The sequence below is a fragment of the Thermobia domestica genome, chromosome 10, assembly GCF_964235325.1.
Source record: "Thermobia domestica chromosome 10, izTheDome1.hap1.1, whole genome shotgun sequence".
NCBI lineage: Eukaryota > Metazoa > Arthropoda > Insecta > Zygentoma > Lepismatidae > Thermobia > Thermobia domestica.
In genome coordinates, this window is record NC_137463.1 from 189,286,493 (window position 1) to 189,312,646 (window position 26,154).

At 36.9% G+C, this 26,154-nt stretch overlaps 1 protein-coding gene across 1 annotated transcript in view; it reads right to left on the reverse strand.

The window, feature by feature from the left end:
• The window catches only part of LOC145662893 (snake venom 5'-nucleotidase-like), a 141,123-nt gene that overhangs the window by 38,392 nt on the left and 76,577 nt on the right, over nucleotides 1-26,154 (reverse strand). The window contains exon 5 of the mRNA XM_081728869.1: nucleotides 14,815-14,978. Within this exon, the coding sequence (XP_081584995.1) occupies nucleotides 14,815-14,978 (164 nt within the window). The remainder of the gene's footprint in view (nucleotides 1-14,814; nucleotides 14,979-26,154) is intronic.

Genomic DNA, 26,154 nt, shown 5'->3' on the forward strand with positions numbered 1-26,154 from the left:
AGGATCCTACTTAAATTACAGAAATTTGACTTAACATTTCAGTACTGTCCAGGCCGCGAGAACCTTATCGCCGATACACTTAGTAGGTATCCGCCTGAGGTATTGCTTGAACCCGAAACCCATTATGTGCATTTCCTAACGAAAACACAATATGCTGACATTGATTTAAATCATATAAAGAAAAATCAAGAAACTGATGAGTTATGTCAAACGTTCTTAAGGCAATATGAAAATAGTGGTAATCAGAGTAGAATCGCAATGCATTGTGGGTTAATGTACATAAAACCGTTGCGAGTTCAAAACTGGCTTTTAGTAATACCTCAGGCTTGTATTCACCAAATTATCAGTATTGTTCACTCCACGGGTCATTTTGGAGTTCAAAAATGTTATCGATTTTGTCGCGCAATCTTTTATTGGAAAAATCAAAAATCTACCATAAAAAAATTTCATCCGAAACTGTATCCAATGTGCAGAAACGAAGTTCACAAACCGAACCATAGCTCAGCAAGAATATCACATAATCGCAAATGTACCCCATGAGACTCTGGGGGTGGACCTCATTGGGAAATTACCACCTAGCCAGGGATACTATTATATTTTATCACTAATAGATATTTACTCTCGTTTTGTTACTTTTGTTCCGCTCAGAAAAGCTCATACCAAAGAAATAATAACGGTACTAGAGAGAAGATACTTTCACCTTTTACCATATCCTCAAGAATTCTTAAGTGACAGGGGACCACAGTTCCAGTCTAAACTGTGGCAGGATTTCTGTGCTAAGTACAAAATTAAACACAAGAAAACAGCTAGATATTCTCCTCAGGGTAACAGCATAACAGAGCGCAGCCATAAAGAGCTCAATAGGTTAGTTCGACTATGGTGTAATGAAGATCAAACCACCTGGCATAGATATCTTGTAAAAATACAGGACCTTCTTAATAATTCTTTTTGTTCAAGTATTGGTTGCACGCCGGCGGAACGCTTTCTGAGTTACTCTGCTGTTGACAACTACCGGAAGGTGTTCCCATGGCCAAAACAATTAGATTCCGTCGAAAATAGGTTTAAATTTACGGAAATAGATATAAATTCGTGAAATTATCGTAAACGGTCAACACATTCTGTTACTCTCGAAGAAGGTCAACTAGTAATGCTGAAATTACACAACTTATCGTCAATAATAAAGCAGGAATCCGCCAAATGGATGAAAATTTTCACTGGCCCGTTTGTCGTGAAAAAATTGCTAAAAAACTGCGCTGTTTTGCATAATCTCAAAGGTGAAAGTATCGGAACTCACAATTTTCGAAATTTAAAGATTTTCAATTGTACAGAAATAAACGTAGTGAATTACTGGCGCAATACCCCAAGTAGATATAATATACTGTCCTAGTGTGACTGGTAACGTTTGAATGGGATGAATGAGTGTGTTAACTTAACAAGCATCATTAGTTAGTATTCCCAATTAGCAAAATTTTGTTATTCTAACAAAATTTTGTTAATGGGCCGGGGAAACTGTAATGTACCATTACAGTTGAAAGTAATGGTAACTTTTTTTTACGCACCCTGTACCTAGTAATTTTTTCATTCAATTTCGGTTTAGTTACACAATTTATTTACTCTCTTTACTTCGAATTAAATATAATGAATCGAAAGGTTTCATTAGTAACCATATTCCCACTGAATAATATACTTATTTATATTTTGCTTAAGTGTAAATCCCATTTTCGCATATACAAGTCGAATAGTTACAAGGTTTACCATTCTGACGTCATACTGAAACATAGTTCCGTCATTGGATATGAATTTTCTTAATTTCAGACCAATGTAGAATTTAGTCAGGTACCTAATCTTTCCCTCACCCCCTCTCACTAGTCCATAGTCACTTTCAGATCCGGTTATATCTGGATTTGCCAAATTTCTATTTGTTTTGTAATTTCCGCGGCTAAAGTTTTCGTTCTGATTGGAGGAATTCTCCTACCTCTGTCTTTTCGGCGCAATGTTATCAGAATAATCGAAGACACACTAGCAGGAGCAGCTTGAGATTTTCTTGCTACATATTTTTCGGGAAGGTCTTGAATTTCCAAGGAAAACTAAGGTAACATATAATGTAATCCAATAGTTAAAGGTTTACAACGGAATAGGAGCCCGGAAAATCCACAAATTTTGGTAAAGAAGCTGCAATTCAGTGAAATAAGGATTTGTGTTTACAGACGCCATATTGCTCGTTATCCAAGCCAAAGAATAGACAATATAGGAAAGTGATTTTTGACATTTTAAAACTCAGTTAGGATTAGGGAAATACGACCTGGTTTCGTACATATATTATAGTGTGTATAGTAAATGTGATTTTTTTTACTATTTAGTAATTGCATGTACACAGTAGGTTTTATAGTTGCAATGTTAATTATCATAATGGCAGCTTAAGCTAGCGTAAAAGGGCTCCTATCCCCTTTTCGAAATTGAACCAGTTCTAGCGGGGGAATGGGTTAGTTATTGTTTGTTTTAGGGCCTTTTCCCCTTTCAGGGGAAGGGTCCCTTAATAAATCTCGTTAAGGTGCCCCCAGGGCATCAATCTTTAGCAATCATTATGTAAACAATTGGTCAGGTCAATTGGACCTAGGGTTACCCTTCTCATTTTGCCCCCCTAAATTAAATAGAGCCAACTGTATATACCAACAAGGGAGGATTTTTCCTCAACATACATGTAATTAAATGGTGCATGTTTGGTTTAGTTAGTTGTCTTTATGTATAGTACTAACAGTGGTGTATGTAGTTAGTAGTTTTGTGTGAGTGTGTGAATTTTCGGTTAGGACAGTGTATAAATATGCGTTAATTTAGTACCATTTTTCTAACATAAATAAACCAGAGTAAATATTAGATTTCTGATTAATGAGTACAAGTATATATTTCAGTACACGGTAAATTATGCCTCCACTACAGCGCCATAGTGCTCGTTTTCGGTAATCAGTTGTTTGTTAACATTACGTCATTGCACGAGTTAGTGATTTAAGTTGTTTGATTTTGGCCATTTATTTCTAAATTACATCCCGTGGACATGGTTTTCGGTTCAGATGAGTATACATTCATATAAGATAGCATGAGATCGTACTGTGCTGAAAATTTCAGCTTGCTAGGTCCAGTAGTAACTGAAATATTCACTGAAATAAAGAACACCTATTTTCTTAATAGAAGTAAAGCCCATATGCTGTTACTGTTGGCTTCAAAATGTACTATTAAATTCTCTTTTCCCGTAGCTGTAGAAAAATTCCATTGTTGCTTTAGTTTTATCAACAAATCAGAAATAAATTAATCGTTGACAATTTAACTTTCAGTAAATGCACATATGATTTTTTTAAACTGCGAAGTAAATACAATTTGGGTGTTTCGAAACAAAGAGTACGTGGTTCGATGAATGTTATCTGTGGTAGTTTGAGCGTGATAGATTGTGATAATTATATATTTATTAGTGTGTAATATAAATATGTGTATGGCCTGCGTGTAAAATGTATGAAATAGGGTGTCTATAAAATATTACTTCGCGCGAAAATTAGTAGATAATGAATGAATGTAATGATATATTAATAATATGATATAAATTAATATGAATGAGATGATATGACACCTATATTTAAATAGATAGGCCTAGTGTATGTTATATAGTGAAAATATGAATATGTTTAAAAAAATCTCTCGCGTTTTGACTTCTACACCAGTACATTCATCCAACCGAGTTTGCTACTTGGATAGTAAATTGTAGTTGGAAATTGTGTGTTGCTTCGCATTTAAGTACCTCATAGTAACAGCCCCGGATTTTAAGCCTTTCAATAGATAGGGTAGCATCATGTGGGAATTACTTCTAAAGGTTGACAGAAATGATAATTAAGAAAACTAACTGCTATATTCTGTGATCTTCGAAAAGTACAGGTTCGGTCATTTGTACCTTTAACATTCATTGCCTCTCCGAGATTTTTTTTCTCGTTGCTTACCTTATTTATTTATTATGCAGTGCTCATATAACTCAGTTCGGACTATCCGATTAAATCAACCGCTACTAAATTAATATTTATGTCATTTCCGTACCCGGGCATCGACCCCATCCCACCTTGAATATTTTCGTTTTCTTTTCTCTTAGTTTAACTAGATAGTGATGGAAATTAATCGATGCCTCAGAATTTAGCGCATTCTGCGAAGGGGAGCTATCGGTGAAGTTTGGCAATAGAAATCACCGATCCAAAATTCAGTTTATTTAATTTTTTTTTTTATTTTGGCAAATCACTAATTAGGGATATCTTAGCTATTACTCTAATTTCATTACTATTCTGGAATCTCCTAGTTTCTTAGAGGTCGGATGGTTTTTTTTTCTTTTGAAATTCTAAATTAACGCCGTCTCTAACCTTCCGGAGGATTCTGGAATCTGCAAGGGTGTTGACCGGATACGGTGAGTGGTGGGATTTCCCTAAAGCCTTTGTCTTTCCGAAAATCCCATCGAGGACACAGACTTGTCTCATTTTTGCAGACATCTTTTATCGGCTATTTATTTGGTAAGCCGAACCCTTTTTGGCATAAAAGAGAATATTTGGTTATAGTATGTTGTATACGTAAATTCGACCACTTATCTTTCATAGTTGTAGTGTTCTGTCTTCTCTCTCTTTACCTATTCTTCTTCTACTTCTCCTCTAGAGTTATTTTTTAATTTTTCAACCTCCCCCCCCGGTTTCTGAAACTCATTAAAAACATACAATATTCATATCACTTATTTCGATCGTATGTACTAACTGAGACATCGAGGGATGCAATTCGTGGAGGTATTGCAGCACAACTCAGGACCATTTTCGCGATATTCAATCCACCACGGGAGAAACTGACGAGAAGGTACACTATGCTTTCAGATTCCTAGAAACCTATTTGTTATTCATTGATCGAACAAATTATATCCATTGATTACTGATTTCTGGTTTTTCTTTCTATTGATTGGTTATATGGTATATGTATTAGTATAGTATAGTTTCGAATAACCTTGATTTTTTCTTTCTCTGTATATACATCTATATATATGTACTTACATAGTTTGAAAAGTTACGTGCCTGCTCTATTTGTTGTATTTCCACCTCTTATGTCAAATTATTAAATAACACCAACTATTTTTTTATACGCGGATCTTTAGTAAATTGAGAATGATTATTGATTATCGGGTTTACATATAAAGTACAATGTTGCAACCTTATGAGGGAAAAAAGTGAATTTTTGATAGTCAGGGTTTTTGTTTATTTTGAGCCAAGCAAGCGTGAATACTTGTTGAATATAAACGGTTATGTAGAATTTAAATGTCGACGAAATACTATGATGGATATTAAAGTGAAATTTTTATATTGAGTAATATGAATATATATATATGCGAGTATGTATGTGAAGGGCTCGGTATTTACCCTGGTTGTTTTAGGTTGCCATAGATTTTTGACACCCGATATTGACCAACTATTTGTGATATACAGTATTACCGCGTAAATTGTAATAAATGACATTTTGTTGAGTTGTTATTGATGTTTGTGACTATTAAAGTTGAATATCATGTTAAATACTGGATGTAAATAAAACAAGTAGCAGGTCGTAAGAAAAGTAAAAATAACCCTAATCCTTATCCAAATTCATTTTGCGAGATCATAGTGAAATTAGTAAGCTACGAAACAGTGTGCCCCACCAACGAATCCTTCTATCAGTAAACTATGAAACAAATCCTTCCCCTACGATCGGAAACCTAACTATTCAGTGACTAGAACCTTTGACTCCACGATCTATACTAAAAAAAAAAAAAAATAGTGATCTTAAATTCAATGAACTGAAATTTGGTCAATAATTTAGTAGTGTGAATATGGAAATATATGGAATATGGAAATATGTTCCCAATGTTTGGGACTGGACTCGATATTTTAAATCTTGATAAACTTTGAAATTTTATATCAAGTGCGTCAAGTGACGAAATGAGAAATTTATATATATATAATATGAAGCAACTATTTGTCTATAGTTAAAACAAAAACGATTAAATACTCTCATGGACACAAATCATAGTGAATAAAGAGAGTTGAAAAAGGAGTTATTATCGACGTGAGAACAAAGACTCATAAAATTGTCGAAATGTCTCCTCTTGGAACAGAGACTCAATAAAATGCTACTAAAGTGTTTTTTTTTTAAGAATGATTAACCAATTATAATTTTTTTTCTTTTTTTTACGCAATGATATGTATTCATTGCACTGACTCTTAAATATATTGACCTTTGAATTTTGGTTTTGTCCCTTTATTTATTTATTTTTGTCTTTCGTCTTTTGTCGAATTTTTTTATGTAATCCAACTTTTAATATATCTAGAAAGAGAAATGTGTTATTTGATCTTGTTGAAAGTAGCAGATTTCTGTGCATGCTTATGAAACATTCTTTTCATGTATTAAATTTTTCCTGTTATGTCAAACTAAGTTTTCTTTTATTGAAATGTAATAAATGTCTATAGAAATGTAGTTAGGTTAGTTTAATTCAACTAAATACAACCTGAAGTATACATTGTCCTGTATGAATGTGTGTGTGAGTGAAATGTAGGTTTAGTATTAAGTGCACCAATTATTTTGACATATATGTGTGACTTATTATAATTAATGGTAGTTGGCAATTAAAGTCATTGAATGTCAATACTAACTTAATTTAAGTTGGCTCTATAAAGTAAGTAAAAAGGACCGAAGTAGCCTGAACGAATGATCATCATGGGAGAACTGTGAAAGTCAAAATCTTCGACAAATATGTGCTACTCTAATTTTTTTTTCTTCTGTGGTCGATTCTAACATGCCATCAACTTCGTCGTTTGTTTTTCAAATATTGGATATTAGTCTAGAACTCCTGGAAATATTGAATAAACGGTTAAATTAAATTTTCTCATCTATCTCAGAGCTAGAGTGGGATAATTCGGTAGTTTGGGTTAAATGGATCTAGATCTGGGATGTATGGGTTAACATGTGTCTACCTTTGATCACCTTAATACCAAATATTCACCCAATAGCTATTGGAAATGATCACAATTCGATAATTATTCACTTTCCCTTTACCATATTCCTCAAAATATCCAGAACAGTTTCCTCTTTATCACCTTCTTACTTTACCTCTTTCCTCTTCTATCTTCCTTTTCCTTTCTTCATCTTCTTCTATTTTTAATAAAACTGAAAAGGGGGTCGTGACTGGGAATTCCATATATAATAAACACGGTCATGTCTTTATTTGATTTTATTTTCTTCAGAAGTCCGATAAAAAGTTTTCTCATTTCGATCGAACCTAGTATGTTCGAAATTAAGAAATGGGTAATATATTCCAATATAATTAGACATAAGCTGATAGCTTCATGAATATCCCCACCAGGGGTGAAGGGTTCCCTCTCACGACTTATTCCATGCATCTCATTTGTTACAGAGTTTTCTTTCTTTTCTTCTTTCTTGCCCTTTATCAGTTTTAGATTGGAAAATGTGACAGGATTCGTTGTTATGGAAACGGTGGTTTCTATGGCAACGGCCCCCTTTTTCACAGAGAAGAAATTGCCTTCCCCCCCCCATAGTTTGGGACATACATATATACTTTTAATCAATTATATTAATAGGTCTATACCAATAAAAAGCATGAAATACTTATGCTGGTGGAGAATCTTGCCTGCTTCCTGCCCAAGCAAAATCTAAAATGACGCTGTTGACTTAGAGTACTGCATACCTCCAAATGGCGATTCTTGCTGATCAGTATCAACTCATGTGGCACCCACGAGCTCAACTCTTTCACATTACAGATTTTGTAGATTCACTGAACCACATACAATAGTATAATGTATCCCCTAACTCGTCTGTAATTACCTGAACACTTTACGGAGGGTCTGGCTCCACGGTGTTCCTGAAGAACTCATCAGAATACGTATGCTGTTGATGTCGTCTATGGGACTCATATTTCAATGTTATTGTTTCAGCGGCACGAAGTTCCAGAAATCAACGCCATATAATGCGTTCATTTATTACTCCCGGTTCAAATGTACTCTTGCTGTTCTTAGTTCTTAATTCCAAGTTTGAACACGTAAAGGAAATTACCTCGCAACTGCGTGTTCCCCATGGTGTGCACTTTCACACGACCATGTTCAACGACACATTGCCTACCCCATTGATTGGGTACCTCGTCTGTTTTCTTTAACATTTGCGGCGTTTGTGACGTCATACTCGTGAATTAAATCCATCCATGCGTGTAAGGCCGCAGTGATTCAGTAGTAGAGCGTTCACCTCTGATACGTGGGGTCCGTGCTTCGATCCCCTTTCCCACCAAATACACTTTGCGGTGGACACACACTGTGTGCGTGGGTCTTCTCGGGATTTTCCCGTTTCCTTCTGCTTTCTTCATTCCACCATTTCATTCATTTTTCATCATCACTATCTCCTTTAATCTACATGGCATAAACGTGAGACGTAAAACTGATTTTTTTAAATCTATGCATATCATATTCTTCAATCGCACCAATGCAATAAATAAGTTTTGCGACTTTCTTCATGCTAAACAACACACAGAGATTGTATTCAGTATTAAAATAAGGGTTTTATCAAATTTGGACTCTTTATTGGGCTGCAACGGGGGCGCGGTGGCTCAGTGGTACAGCGCTTACCTCAGGTACTTGGTTTTTGGTTCGATCCCGCCCAACTGTCTGGTTGACAACACTATGTCCGTGGGTTTTCTCGAGGTACTCCAGTCTCCTCCCACATTCCTATTCCGCAGATTATTCCATCATAATTCACTTCCCTTAGTCATCCATCTTAGTCGTGGGACGTTAAACTGAAAGGTTTCATTATTATTTTTATTGCGCTCCGTTATAACTTTGAACTATAAATATATATCTTCTGAACTGGTGTTAGAACGCCACATTACGTGATTCATTGAGGCACCACCACTTCCCTAGTATAATGGGTACACCACACAATTAGTTTTTCTTTAAATTAGTGTGTACATAAATTTACTTCTAAGCCTAATTAGCTTAAAACCGTCTTCAATTCGTTTGCAAAATGCCTATTCAATTCTATAAAGGTTTGTGATTCGTCCATTTCTTTTAAATAATGAATGGAGAAATTTCCGCCATATTGAAGCAGGATATATCTATAAAGAAACAAAGGAACATATTGCTTTTTTCTTCATTTCGGAATTTCTTCGAGAGTTATATAAAATAAACATTGCATAAATAAATAATAAAAAAGACTTTTACATCATATTAATCTTTTAACCAAGATGAAAGGCTGCCAGGTTGAAAATAATGACGATTCTATTTGTAACGCAGAATGATAAGAAACAATCTAAAAGTCGAATACTCCGTTTCAGACAATTTAGTTTCAGCTAAGACGTTAGGGATCTGATGAACAATTGAATTTATTGCTTGTGACAGCGTAATTTTCCTTCAGCCCACAGCATGACACAAGACACTGGTTCTCTATTCAGACAGAAAATAAGCTATTATACAAAGACCTTGGTTGTTCATGAACACAACAATTTAACAATATGATGATAAGATTTAATTCTTATGGTTGGCAATTACGTGTTAAACGTCAAGTTTCACTTCTGAAAGCTAGCAACAGGAAAATACAGCTTAACCTACATAGATATTGTACAGTATGCTATTTGCTAAATTATTATTATCGGAGCTTCTGACAGCTAACTGTAGGGCAAGTTATAGTGGTTAAACCCAACACGTTTTTCTTGCATCGAGCCTGTAACTAGAAGATGGCTAGGGGGAAGGAGGGGTGTTGTTCTTAAAAAAAAAAAAAAAAAAAAAAAAAGCTTGTCAGCAGTACGCTTGTCCCCGTATAACTGGAAGGCAACGTTTCAATGCTGATTATATATATTGTAGGAGTTTTCACGAAAATTACAAAGGAGCAATGTAAAATATACTAGATAAGTGAAATGTAGTTAATAATAATGATTGACATTAAAATGACAACCCATCGGGGTGTTCAATACACAGATTAAAGTAAAACAGAAAAGAATATTGGTAACCCTTATTGAACACGATCGGAGATTTATCCTGAGGGAATTTCGCAGCTCCGGGGAAAATTCCTCCAGTCACCTCCTGAAGTAATCACTGATAGTAATGATAACTATCAACCATTAAAAAAAAAATCAATCGCATTAGTATTGTGCTTCATTGTAATTTAATAATGCTATAACAGCACAATTGCGAGTGATTCGTTGTGATTTTACTAAATATTTCACTGTCTGAAAGTTGGTTATTGAGTAGGCTAGTGATGGTACGGAGTATATGTTCACCTCGGTCACTTGAGTGACAAATTTTATCCGGGTCTGAGTCCCGCTGTATTCTCATACCCGGACAGTCTCGTTGACACCAACAGATGTGGTGTTCCGGAAGCAACCGACATCTCAATTGTAACTGCAGAATTTTATAGTCGACTAATGATATTTGGTGCTCGAGTTCGAATATTCTTGTTTCGGATTTTCGTTGTGACATATCTTAATCAAAGTATTATGTCTTAACTATTTCAAATGTAATTTCATGTTTATTCGACTTCCCATACTAAAAACTAATGCAGTGGTTTTGAACACTGACATGTGAGTATACAATACGAGGAGTGTTGGGAAGTCATGTTTAATTACCTCTATTTTCCTTTTTAGGTGAATGAAAGCAACCGGGCCATAAAGAACAAGCGTATTTAAGAAGATGGACAAGATTTCAAGGGAAAATGTCAAGTAATCGGGTCACCAGAGCTTCCACAAGTGAACAAGTTGAGCAAAACCCAGAAAACACTAATTTAGAACAGAAACATGTGATTCGTTTTTTCTTTCGTAAGGGCATCAGTGTTAATGAAATTCATCAAAACTCGGTAGAAGTGTATGGTGATGATGCACTGTCGCACGGAAAGGTAACACTACGATGGATAAGGTAATTTAAGTGTGGTAAAACAAACGTCGAAGATGAGCGTAGGAGTGGTCGACCAAAAACAACAACTTTACCTGAAGTCGTGGAAATTGTACAAAAGTTGGTAATGTCTGATTGACGAAAAAAGATTAGAGAAATAGCGGAGGAAGTACACTGAGAAAAAAAATTGTAGGTGGCGTACTTAAAAAGATAGGTTACATGCGTAATTCCTGTAGTTTTTGGACTTAACGTACAGCAGACGTATAACTGAAAACGCATGTTTTACAATACTTTCTGTATAAGTGTTCCATCTATACGCACTTTACGTATGAAACAATGTAGGCGGTCAGGATCTCACATACAAATGGACGTATATAACATATAGCCGACCAAGGTAACATAAGTATATGTAAGTGATATACGGAAAACTGTTAGATGTTAGACATCCTGCAACGACATGATGTAACATCTAAGGGCAGTGCCTATGTAGCATACGGATAACGTATGCTCCGTACTGATTTCTATAGTAAGCAAGAGGATACCGTATATTTGAAGAATATACCGCTGTCCGGAGAACGGATTTTTCTCAGTGTAAGAATTGATATTCATAGTATTTCAGACATTCTACACCAACAACTTCGGCTCACAAGGGTCTGCTCCAGATAGGTTCCTCACAATTTGAACGTTTTCAGAAGCAAACTCGGGTGCAAATATGTCAGTAAAATTCGGATTTTATGGAAGGAGATAACTACTTCTACCAGCATGTAGTGACAGGGAATGAAACATGGATATGACCCAGAATCTAAACAAGAGTCCATGCAGTGGAAGCATCAGGGGTGGAGGCGAAGCACCAAAAAAAAAAAAAAAAAATCAAGGCAAAGAAATCGACTGGCAATGTTATGGTATCTGTTTTCTGGAACAGGCAAGGATTCTTTTGCTTGAAGTTATACCAAAGGGACATACCATCACAAGGACTACTTACAAAAAATGCTTGAAGATTTACGCCAAACAGTTCAGAATAAACGACGCGGAGGTGCAAATCGTGGAATTTTGCTTCTTCATGACAATGCGTCTGCACACACATCCCATCTTGCGCAGGCTGCTATCGCAGAACAGGGAATTACTCAACTTTATCACCCGCCCTAACGTCCTGACCTAGCCCCAAGAGATTATTATTTGTTTCGTCATTTGAAAAAATACCTCAGGAGCTAGCGATTTTCAAGCGACAAGCAGGTAATGAACTCAGTTCTTTGACTCTAAGGAGAAATCTTTTTATGTTGAAGGCATTGAGTAACTTGAAACAAAATGGAGACGATGTGTAGGAGTGGAAGGCGATTGCATTTTGGGGTGGGCACGAGCGAGCTCGAGCGAGTTTTCATTGAAATTCGACTCGACTCGAAACAGAATCTTTGAGCTCGACTCGTGAACTCGGCTCGAAAAATTTCCCCCAACTCGATTCGAAACTTTATTCGAATTTGACTCGAGTTTCGACTCGAATCGAGCCAAATCGAGCCAAATGCTGCATATAGTTTCAAGTACTTTATTTCAGTATCCTACATACAAAATACGATTATTATCAATGATACTGCAATAATACAACTTCTTTATTATTATTATTATTATTATTATTATTATTATTATTATTATTATTATTATTATTATTATTATTATTATTATTACAACATATCGTGTATAAACATAAAAGGTAGGTGGTTTGTATCTGAATACTAAAAACTATTCAGTATCTGAATACTAAAAACTGAATGCTGACCTCGGTAGTCGTGAAGTCTAGGAGGCAAGGACATCGTTCACGAGGTTCTAGGTTTGAGTTCTGGAGGAGCAAGTATCTGGGCTCAAGCAAAAAATTGTTAAAAGTTAGAGAGCACCGGCCAAATATGTTCACAACTGCTCGGCCCGGGTTTAAGGCTGCCAACGGCTCGACCGGCTCGGCTCACAGCTCATTCACTATTAACCCGAGCCAACAGATTACCCAACCGAACCGGCTCGAGTCGAAACGAACCAAGCTGATGGCTCACCCCCAACCGAGCCTGCTCGAGCCTATGGCTCACCTGAGACGAGTCGATGCCTCATCTGAACCGAGCCAGCTCGAGCTGTTCGCTCAGTTGAACCGAGCTGAGCCGGTTGACATCACTACCCGGGTGAGACTTCTACTTGGGCTCAAAACTTAGACCGTACAGGTCGTAGTAAGAACTACAGTATGTACTTATATTGGTGCTCATGACATTTGAGGCTGTCTCGTTATAAAAATCCATTGTCGACTTGTTAATCGAGATAAGACGAGATGTGAGCAGTGTCCCATCTCGTGAGCAACACTAAAAACATTCCACATTAATGCTTACATTTTTCATAGCTTTCGCTTTCCAGTGTAATCAGGCAATGATTTCCAATCGAGTTAAAACGACCTAAACGAGCGAGCCATTTATCAAACTCGACTCGAAACTCGACCTCAAAACAGGTGACTCGGCTCGGAACTCGAGAAAATTACCTTTGACTCGACTCGAAACTCGACTCGAATTCGCTTCGAGTTTTGAGTCGAGTCGAGTTTTAGCTCGACTCGTACCCATCCCTAATTGCATTGAAAAATAATAACGTTTTTTTCCCCCTCAGCTCATTGGTTTTCTTGTTAGCCCGCCATAGACATGACTTTCCTATCACCCCTCATAAAATATTATTTAGTCTCAGCGTCGTTTCTTACATTCCACACGACAAGTCTTACTGGCTTGCTCGATTAGATTTTGAAAATCCCCTTAAGAAAAATAAGTGGCTAGACCTTGTAGTTTTCTTTCAGTACAATTCTTTAATATTAACAGCACACAACAAGAAAAACAGAAAATACTTTAATGAGAAGAGAAGGGAGATTTTTCTTAAATTTAACATCCCATAATTACCTCCAAGGCTAAGAAAGACGGTGATGATGTTAATAAACAAATTAGTGGAATGAAGAAAGTGGGAGTCGGAGGAACTTGGCGACATTTGCTCCTCTACGGGGTTGCATCGACTGTGTCCAGGTCATACCAGGTTTCTCCGGGTCACCTGTCTGTCCAGGTTACAAGTTCTGGTGGGTTATGGGTCTTACTGCTTCCAGATCACGGGTCACGAAGTTCGTAAACCGCTTTCATCACTCGAGTAAGCAGAAGTCACATAGTTCGGATTTTCATGTATCAGCCGCTTACTTAACTACGTACTCTGCCATTCTCGGTACCGGATTTACGTATAAGTTAAATATACTATAGCTTAGGACCCCACTCTCTTCGGGGCCCCAAAAAATAAAGGAAAAGAGAATTTGATGTACAATTCCAAAATACACTGTAAGATAAAAGAAAAACAAATAAAATAAAACCTACATATAGCAACGGTAATTTGTATTGTGTATGCTCCTATGATGTAAGTAATGAGCCCCCTTCTGCTACCCTGCTCTCTAAAATATCACTCGCTTGGTCATTTCTGTATATAGGGTCCCTACGTTCTGCTTGGACTAGTTGCACATTTGGACATATAAAGGGCTCGATTTCTTCAATAGCTTAGGGCCTTCTCAATCTTAAACCTAGCTCTGGTCATTCTATATAATTTCTGTATCTTTTGTAGTACCGACAAGTGCCAGCTGCCAAAATCCAACGTTTTTGTGCTGCCGTGACTGCTACGTGCCTTTATTTCATTATTTATATATAATGCTCTCTCCACACGAGTACACACAGTTAACGAATTCTTGAACACTCTCCTATAGCATAACGGCATTAATATTCCATTGAAGATTGTCGTACCATTCTAGTGATAGTCGATATTGCAATCACTGCAGAGCCTTTGCCCAATAAATAAAGCACCTAGAAAAAAGTATCAACTATACAAACATTACAGAAAAAATTAACTAACTTACATAATAAACCATTGCGTCTGCGATTAAATTTCCCAAATTACATTCTTCAGCTCTGCAATGTTCCCTTTGACCATCCAAATACACTCGAATTGAGCCTATCTTTTGGCTTGCTAAAGCTGTGACGCCTTCTTTCCAAGGTTGCAGCTCCTTAAGAATATAAGGATCTGGAAGTAATAAAGAGATACATTCAGTGGTGTTATTCAGTCGGTTTCCGCAAACCGGTTGTTAAAATTATGTCTCCACTTCTAATGGAGATGATTAGAAATTCGTAGAAAGTGTTGAGTTAATTTTGAGTTTAACGTCCCGTTCAGCAGCAAGGCCATATGTTACGTAGACCTACTGATTAACGTGGCCTACTGATTTCTTACCCTTTTTTTCTCTACGAAAAATCAGTATAGACATCGGACGTACTAAAGCGTTTTTCACAGTCCTTTGCACCTTTCAAAAACAAACCGCGTAACTTGATGTATCACTGCGCGCACGACTATTTGCTGATTGGTGAAGAGTAAATTGTTTCGTCTGTTTCCCACAATATTTCTGCTGTAGCACGTGCATGTATTTCTGCTACTGCGATGTGCATTACTCGTCTCACTCTTACACCATTGCCGTGATATACGGAAAAATGCCCAATACTATATAATCCCCCCTTCTTTAAGAGCAACTGAACATTTTTATTTTCCTCCAAACTGTAATTATAGATGAAATTACAATGAGTTATGTCAAATTATCAACTGAACGATAAAGAGATGGTGCTGGTATGTTACAGCAAGCATATTTATCATTATGCGAGATTGTTTCTTTTTCATCTATTATCTAAATCGTTACCCATTTGCATGAAAAACATATGGTACTTACCTTAAGTTCAATTTATTGATGTGCTTTCTTACATTGTATAGCATGCGAATGTACAAATACTAACTTCAGTACTACAAAGTAAGTAAATAAATATTCTATGAGAACATGAAAATTAGGTATCATAGGTCTTAATTTTCTTCAAGTGAATTGAACAACGTTGATATCGTTTGGTAAAGTATTTGCTTTTCTTCTGTTCTTACGGGTTTGTCTTGTTTATGTTTAACTAGCAGCGTTCACCCCGCTTCGCTGCGGTCACCCCGGAACGCAATAAACTTTGTTACTTAGATAATTTTTACTTTTTCGCTTTCAAGTGATATGATAAAAACCATAGAAGATTGCAGTAAATCTTAACATTATATCGCCTGTCATTTATGTTAACCCGCCCCGCTTTGCTGCGGTCATCCCGGTGCTGGCATATTGTAAAAGTGTCTGTAAAAATAAGCAAATCAATTAAAAAATTTTAAACAGAAGATTCAAGCTATTTTCCGCTGTATATCGCCTGTCATTTATGTTAACCCGCCGAGTGACACGGTCATGCGGGTTGCATATAAATACGTTTATTTTTACCTATGATGAACTAATAACAAAGGATTTGTACGTTATGGACACTTGAATGGTCAATTATCTCAAGACACTGGTAATTAAAAATTAAAGTGATATGATAAAAACCATCTAGGGTCCAAATCCTAATAACCCCCCAAAAATGAAAGAAATTGGTTCAGCCGTATTAGCGTGATGAGCGGACAAAATTTTGTACGTTCTCTTTTATATATATAGATAGAATAACTCGGAGCAGCATGTAACCTGCTGGCTTCCTTGGGCGACATCTTTTAATTGTGGTGCGCACTTCGTGTGTTTTGTCATTTGTTGTAACAGTTTTCCCTTACAAATTCGATTTTGGTTCAAGATTTCGATCTCATATAGATACATACTTTGAGTCGGATCCTAAATGTTCTTACTGTGCCTTAACAATACATTAATTACCATAATACATTGCATTTGTTATGTACTATTTGCTCATGGAAGAATAAACTGTTATTAGTCTCATTTTCAATGTTGCTAACTCATAGTTATTTTTCAGTTTTTCACAAAGAATGGTTGTCAAACAATTGTGTCATTTCATGAAAATGGGCTAAGAAAATCAAAAAGAGAAATCAAGTGAACTCGCTGTTCTTAACTAACTAACTAACTCTATGGCCTATGGAACCCGGAGGTTCAGTGCCGCGTTCACAAAAGCTCTCCACTGACTTCTATCCTTAGCTAATTGCATCCAGTTTCTACTTTGTATTCCTATCTCTGCGAGATCCATCTTAATATTATCCTCCCATCTGCGCCTAGGTCTTCCTAATGGTCGTTTTCCTATGGGTCTACCAGTCAAGACTTTGAAAGCGTTTCTACTTTCTTCCACTCTAGCTACATGACCTGCCCACCTAAGCCTCCTAGATTTGACGACCCTAACAATGTTGGGTAAACCGTATAAACTATGTAGTTCCTCGTTATGAAGCTTCCGCCATTCCCCATTCTCGTTCCTCTTGGGTCCGAATATTCTTCTCAGGATCCTGTTCTCAAATACTTTCAGTCTATGTTCTTCCCTCAGAGTAAGCGACCATGTTTCGCAACCATACAGAACAACAGGCATGATTATCGTTTTATATATTTTAAGCTTCAAATTCCTCGACAGAATTCGCGACGACAAGAGATTTTGAACCGAATAGTAACACGAATTCCCTGCTTTTAGTCGACATTTAATTTCTTCGTGAATATGATTTTCGTCTGTTAATATTGATCCTAAATATTTGAAAGTATCCACTTTATCAAAAGCATTATTTAATATTTTAACGCCTCCACAATTTGCCGTATTACGGTCCCGACGCACTTCCATGTATTTAGTGTTCTCTGCATTTATTTCTAAACCCATGTCCTTGCAAGCATTTAATAAGATCTCTGCATTTATTTCTACTGTTCTCCTATCATCCCCTATTAAATTTACATCATCAGCATATGCCATCACCTGGTGAATACCGTTCAACTGTAGGCCCTGGTTGCTATCTTTGATTTTCCTTATAGCGTATTCCAGCACAAAGTTAAATAATAATGGCGACAACGCATCTCCTTGTTTCAGGCCATTTTGGACGTGAAAGCTCGTGGACAAAAATTTTCCTACCCGGACTTTACTTTGGGATTCACTTAAACATGTCTTAATTAATCTAATTACCTTTCTCGGTGTTCCAAGTTCTGTAAGAACGTTGTATAATGTTTTTCTTCTAACCGAGTCGTAAGCCTTTCTAAAATCAATAAATAGTTGATGTACCGGGGTATTGTATTCCCACTTCTTTTCGAGTATTTGGCGAATGGTAAATATTTGGTCGATAGTTGATCGATTTCGTCTAAATCCGCACTGATAATCTCCAATAATTTCATCTGCGTATGGGGTCAATCTTGCTAACAGAATATTTGAAAGAATTTTATAGGATGTTGACAGAAGAGAAATGCCTCGATAATTATTACAGTCAGTTTTGTCGCCTTTCTTGTGAATTGGAACAATGATTGATTCTTTCCACTCTTGTGGCAATTCTTCCTTTTTCCAGATAAGGAGAATGAGTTTGTGTATCTTGTTCCACAATTTTTTGCCTCCAGCTAAAATTAACTCAGCCGGAATTTCATCTACACCCGGAGATTTGTGTTTCTTCAATTTCTTTATAGCGGCTTCCACTTCTATTCGATTGGGTTCTGGAATATACGGTTCTGCGGTGTGTATCTCCTTTTCTCCACGCACATTAGTTTTTGGCTGCGTGTTCAGCAAATCGTCAAAGAAATCTTTCCATCTATTTAAGAGGCTATCCGTATCGGTGAGAACTGTTCCGTCAGATTTCTTTAATATATAAGCACGAGGTTGATAGCCTTTCTTAAATTCGCTGATCCCCTTATACATGTCCCGGATGTTTTTATTTTTACTGTTATCTTCAAGTTCCTTAATTTTAGCTTTCAAAAAATCGCGTTTCTTTGTTCTAAAAGTTTTGGAAGTTTCCCGCCTGGTATCTGCGAAATTTTGTGTAGTTGTTTCATTCGGATTTTGTAGCCACCGTAATTTTGCCTGTTTTCTCTTCTCTGCTAGTTTAATGCATTCTTGGTCGAACCATGGTTTGTTCCTACGTATTTCCGCGTGTCCCAATTTTTCTATTGCTGAACTTTTAATGCTATCTCTAATTTCAATCCAAGTATCCTCAACACTAGTGCACTCCGAGTCTTCTAAAACAGCGAATCTATTCGAAACTTCAATCTGGTATTCCTCTCTTACCTGGCTCTCTTCTAATTTCTTTAAATTAAATCTCTCCGTTTTCGGACATTGAATATTACCTTTATTCAACGATAATCTCTCCCGTATTATCGCTACTACCAGGTAGTGATCAGTGTCACAATCAGCCCCTCTAAACGACCGGACGTCAATTATGCTAGATTGTCTTCTTCTATCTACTAAAACGTGATCAATTTGATTATGTGTTTTTCCGTCTGGTGATGTCCAAGTGTATTTATGAACGTCGCGATGTGGGAATTTTGTACTCTTCACGATTAGGTTTTTGGATGTTGCAAAGTTTACGAGTCTAACACCGTTGTCATTACTTTCCTTATGCAAACTTTCGTTCCCTATAATCGGTTTGAAAATATCCTCTTGTCCTACCTTCGCATTGAAATTCCCTAATAGAATCTTCATATGGTATCGCGAGAGTTGGTCAAATATCCGTTCCACTTCTTCGTAAAAACTATCTTTTATATCGTCACCCTTATCTTCAGTTGGAGCATGTACATTTAAAACAATAATATCACACCACCGTCCCTTAAGAGTAATAAAAGAAAGTCTGTCAGTAACAAATTCAACCCGTTTAATTGCTGGTAATATTCATTTGTGAACGAAAAACCCTGTTCCTAACTGGTGATTTTTATTTCCTTCCCCGTAAAAGAACGTAAAATTTCCGGAATTCTCAGATCCATTTCCTTCCCACCTAACTTCCTGAACTCCTACTAAGTCCATCCTGTATTTCTCTAACTCACTCGTTACAGATTTTAACGCGCCTGCCCTATAAAGACTTCTAATATTCCATGTTCCAAATCTCATGTCCATTTTCTTTTGCTGATGTCGTGCCAAGTTATCAGTCCTTGTCCGAGGCTTTTGTGAATGTTTCTGAACAAGTACCTTTTTTTACAGGATGAGGGTGTTAGCCTTACCCAAACCCCCAAGCTGGAGGACCACTCCTAGTCGTCTGTCCGCGACTGCTTATTCAGTATATTCGCAGCTAACCTCTATATCTAGAGGCCTTCTCCTCGATCCGCAACCTGAGGACGCGCCATGCCGTGGTGACAGGAACCCACGTTACACAGGAACTCGCTGACAGGAACTCGCTGTTCTTATTGAAGATAATAAGTTCCTTATAGTATTTCAGATCTTTGTTTGACATTTCACTAGAGATAAGGAAATAGTGAATTAAAAAAAGAAAGAGAGAGGTAAGGGGGATAGAGAGAAATTAAAGAGGATAAAACCTGTTTTAGTGATTCATTGCGAGGTAATATGAGGCTAGTTTTTTTAGTTATAATTTGTATATCGCCTTTTTAAAATGCGATCAGAATAAATGACCATTTAAAAGATGCAAAAACCGAATATTCGGTGCCAGAAATGAAATGATGTAAAAGGAATCTTCAACATTTAAGAATTTTTATAATATTGGATAGGAATATTCATAACTTTTGAGTCTTATTTTTTTTCTGGCTGCAGTGAAAGTAAGAGGAGGTACTATGCGCATGTTAAATAATATGTCTTTATTCCTATGTAGAAACTAAAAAGTTTCTTGGATGTCGACAGAGTCTTCATACTCTCATAACTGATATTAGTCTATGGCGTAACTTTTCTGTTAGATATCAAATGAAAATATAAGTCACGAGGATTCAAAATATATTTTATAGGTATTTTATTGCATATAACAAAGGAAATAAAATAATAAATTCTCTATTCAATAAATAAGTAAACTCAGTAGTTTTCAAGTTCTTGCAGAATGACCAATTGCTTGTTCCGAACACTCGCTCGCCTGTAATGGAAACGTACAAAGAGCTCAATTTTGAAATGAAATGAAATAAAATCTTTTGAGTTTTACGTCCCACGATTATGCAGGCTAGGCTAAAGGAGACTGTGATGATGAAAACGTGAATAAAGTGGTGGAATGAAGAAAGTGGGAAGAAACTGAAGGACCTGGAGGAAACCCACGCACACGGTGTTTGTCCACCACAAGGTTCACTTGGCGCGAGCTGGGATCGAACCAGGAATCCCATGTGCCAGAGGTGAACGCTCTACCACTGAGCCACCGCGGCACCCCAAGACCTCAATTTTGAATAGAAGTCGTGAGTACAACTGCACATGTTTCTAAATCCTTTGTTGCTATATGATCCGCGTACTCGTCGTCGGGCGGGTGACCCGCGTTCGATTTCCGGAGGATATTCATGTAGTTCGAATCACTCGTTCGGCTGTAGGTCCAAATCTCATAGAATCTTATTGTTGAAGGGGACGATAAACTTTAATCCATCCATCCAACCATAGATCTGCTAGTAGGAACACTAAGTCATCATGTAATAGTGGCTCTGAATCCTAACACTTTAGGCAGATTCTCAGCTAGAGGAAACGTTAGGAGTGGGGATAGTAAGTTTTAGTTGTAATTTACACTGGTAGAAGAAATTCAGCGTTCTGCCCTTCTTTCTCCTGGTGCGTGTCTGCGTTTGCACAGTAGTTCAAAGATTCAGGAGAGCAGTGCGTACGCCACTGCAAATGAGAGAAAATGGTTCCTCATTCTCCTATCACAAGCCCATGCCATTTTGTTTTTAATCTCATTGTTTTCCCCCTTCAGTTTGTTTATTCATTTCTTAGCACAAAATTGCATATAACATTTTTTGTTTAATTAGTTGGCAACATTTCTGCACTGCAGTCTGCATTGTTTACAAGGGATGCAAAGCTTCGTGAAAATCAGGTTAGTAAATTACATTACTTCTGGTTTTGGTAATGTTGCGGGTTGTGACGATATATTCTTTTGACACCTTAAATTGATTGCAGAAATTAGCTTCTCGCTATCTATTACCATTTCTGTTCTGTGACGATAAGTGTTGTGAGCGGAAATAGTTCGTTATAACCACTTCCGGTCTGAATAGACGGTTAATGAAGAAGGAGGAACCTATTCTTAGAAAGCTGAATCAATTGCAGAAAACATTATCTCGATATGTTTTACCGTTTTTGCTATATGGAAATCAATACTGAAACCGGAAGCAGAAGTAAATTTCAATTATTTTAGGTTTTGATAGAGTGCATTGTAGTTCGATGGCATGTTTTCTTGACAGCATGAAACGTTTGTAGAAAACCGCTTATGACTAATACCATTTTGTTCTATGGAAACAAACGTTCAAATCAAAAATGGTTTATTTTAGCCATTTCTGGTTTGAATAGAAGACTAAAGGAGTGCATAATACCTATTCTTATAACCCTCAATCAATTGCAAAAATACAACACCTCGATATCTCTTACAGTTTTTCTTCAATGAAAATTAGTATTGAAACCAGAAGTAATATTAAATTTGAACCACTTCTGGTACAGTGTTTCGGATAGTCATGATACATTGTCTTAGAACGCTGAAACGCTTGCAAAAAAAAAAAAAAAAAAAAAAAATCGCTATGCTGTTACGTTTCGTTTTATGGCGATAAATGTTGAAACTGGAAAGGACTGAACCACTTCCGGTATGAAATGAGAATTAACGAAGGAAATTGAACCTATCCTTGAGACACTGAAACTTTTGCGAGAACTGCATCTCGACATCTATTACCGTTTTTGCTCATATACTTGTCCACAAACAGATAGACGGACGGACGGACAAAGCCGTTCTACAATGTTTCTGACACTTACGCATAGCATAATTTTGAAGTCTAATAAATAACGTGGTAGAAAATTTGATTCAGTGAAGTGAATAATCAAATTTAAGTGGAAGTGGAAAGCATGATACAATATCTATTTACTTTTCAGACTTCCAAACTATGTTATGCAGTGTTATAGAACGGCTTTGTCCGACCGTCCGTCCATCTGTCGATACGCAAAGAGCCAAAAACGGTAAGAGATATCAATATCTGGATTTTTGCAATCGAGGCAGCGTCCCAAGGATAGGTTTCACTTCCTCCGTTTACTTTCTATTCAAACCGGAAATGGTTCGGAAGTCATTTCCGGTTTTAATGTTTACCGTCATAAAACGAAAACGGTAACAGATAACGAGAATAGTGTTTCCGCAAACGATTCAGCATATCAAGGTAATGTACCACACGACTATACCGACTATACTCTATGAAAATCGGAAGTGGTTCCAATTTAATATTCCGTTTTCAATACTGATTTCCACAGACGAAAAACGGTAAGGGATATCGAGATGCAGTTCTCTACAATAGATTCAGCATCCCAAGTATATGTTCCAACTTCTTCATTTACCCTCTATACAGACCGGAAGTAGTTCAAATGAACTATTTCCACTTTGAACCCTTATCGTTATAGAACAAAAATTGTAATAGCGACAAGTGGTTTTCTGTAATCGATTCAGGGTGTCAAGAAAATGTATCGTCACAGCCTGCAACATTACCCAAACCAGAAGTGGTTGTAATTTACTAGTACTTCCAATTTCAATACTGACTTTCGTATAGAAAAAACGGTAAGAGATATCGATATCCAGTTTTTTGCAATCGATTCAGCTTCCGATTCTCCTCCCTTAACCCTTTATTAAGCCTCGAAGTGATTGAAAATAACTGTTTTCGGTTTCAACATTTATCGCCATAGAAGAAAAATGGTAACAGATATCGACAAGCTATTTTTCTGCAATATATTCAAGGTGTCAACAGAAGACCGTCACAACCCACAAGACTCTACCAAAACCAGAAGTATTTGAAAATTACTCCTACTTCCGGTTTCATTATCGATTTCTATAGAGCAAAAATAGTAGAAGAAGAGATATCGAGATGCAGTTTCTTCTAATCGATTCAGAATCTCCTCGCCTGTAACCTGTATTCATTCCGGAAGTGGTTAAAATTAACCAATCCACAACACTTTATCAAAATCGGCAGTGGATGAAATTTACTACTACTTCCTGTTTCAATATTGATTTCCGTTGAGCAAAAACTGTGAGATATTGATATGCAGTTTTTTGCAATCCAAGGGTAGGTTGTTTTTATTCTCTCCCTTAACCAACTATTCAAATCGGGAGTGGTTCAAATTAACGATTTCCGTTTTCAACCTTTATTACCATAGAACAAAAAGAGTAGAGGCTAAGCCATAGCGAGTAATGTTTTTCTGATATGGATTCAACATCCGGGGAACAGATTCTATCTTTGATCTTACTAATTTATCGCAACCAGTAGTTATAGATGTACAACTTGAAGTTTAAGTATTGAATTCCCATAGTTTGGAAGTCTATCGTAGTTTCACAATGTGAAATGAAACTCACTTGTTTTAAAATAAGTTTCGATTTTTCTATAATCAACTCCAACTAATCTTTTTCGCGTCTTAGGCTACACTTGCTCAAGTGAGAATTAATCACATTTGCTGTCTGTCTGTAAGCTAACAAATTGAAGTAGTCTACCCCGCCGAACAACGATACATGTGACATCGTGGACCATTGTGAGTTATCAGTGGAATTATGCTCTACGGCAGGGTTTCTCAACCTTTTCCACCGGCGTACCACCAAAGCATATTATTAATTAATAATACCATAAGTTGTACGTACCACCAACAGCGTCTCGCGTACCACCAGTAGTAGCTACGTGTACCACAGGTTAAGAAACCCTGCCCTACGGACATATATTGAAAGTTTGGTACCCCCTTGGTCACGAGATGGCACTGGCGTGCTGCAAAAGTGAATCTGACCAGAACAGCGATATCTAAATAAGTTTTTTTTCTCGATATCATTAAAATGTCACATATATTCGGTGGGGAGCTTCCTTTAATGAACTATTATAGTGGTTTTCAACGGTTGGTCAGCGAAATTAATTTTGCGTAGTATCCAAGGGCGCCCATGTTATGGTTTCCAGGGGGGCAAGTATAACCGACGTTTCAAAAATAGTTTCAAAGTTCTATTGGATTTTCGATATTCTGAAGTACAAAATCCTCTAGGGGGCGAGTGCCTCCCCTTGCCCCCCTGATGGGCGCCCTTGGTAGTATAACAAACAGTGTGGTGCTTTATGTTTTGCCGGATCCCAATATACCCCTACCATTTACCGGTCCGCGAGAACAGAAAAACTGGAAACCATAGAACGTTCAATTTGACAAGTTCAAGAATAACACATAACAATGAAACACTTATAAATTTCTTGTCCCAGTCGTTGGGATGGTAAATGTTGAAGGCTAGGTAATTCTGGAAATTAATCAATAATGAAAAGATTTTGAAATTATGATTTTTTTAAAAAAAATACGATGTCAACAACAACACAAGAGAAATAATGAATATTAGTTCGTAAATAAATGTTAATTAACTCTCGCAACCACTTGGATTCTTGCTTGGAATTTTAAAAATGTAAAAATCCCATGTCATATTCGTATACGAGTACATAATAAATTTCTGATATTTTAAGAAGTGAGTATGAAAACAATATTTACGAAGAAATAAAATGTCGACTAAAAGTAGAGAATTCTTATTATTGTGCATTTCAAAATATCTTGTCGTCGCGAATTCTATCGAGGAATTTGAAACTTAAAATATATAAAACAATAATCATGCCTGTTGTTCTGTATGGTTACGAAAAATGGTCACTTACTCTGAGGGAAGAACATAGACTGAAAGTATTTGAGAAGAAGATCCTGAGAAGAATATTCGGATCCAAGAAGAACGAGAATGAGGGAATGGCGGAAACTTCATAACGAGGAGCTACAATAATTTATACGGTTTACTAAACATTGTTAGGATCATCAAGTCTAGGAGGCTTAGGTAGGCAGGTTATGTAGCCAGGATGAAAGATTGTAGGAATGCTTTCAAAGTCTTAATTGGATGACCAATCGGAAAACGACCATTAGGAAGACCTAGGCGCAGACGGGAGGACAATATTAAGATGGATCTCGCAGAAATAGGAATACGAAGTAGAAACTGGATCCAGTTGTCTAAGGATAGAAGCCAGTGGAGAGCTTTTGTGAACGCAGCATGGAACCTCCGGGTTCCATAGGCCATAGAGTCAGTTAGTTGGAATATGAAAAAGAAAGGTCCGAGAAAATCTGCCGCGCCGATCCATGACCCATCTTGGCCCATGCTTAAATACGGCCCTGGCTGTATGTCCACATTACACATCGCTCAATGCTTAAGGAGATGTATTCAACAAAACCTAATGAAGAGTACCTATCAAATTTAATTAAAATTGCATGAATTTTACAAAAGTTATAATGGAATACATAGATATACAGGTGTCCAATATACAATGCAACCCGGAGTTTAGGAT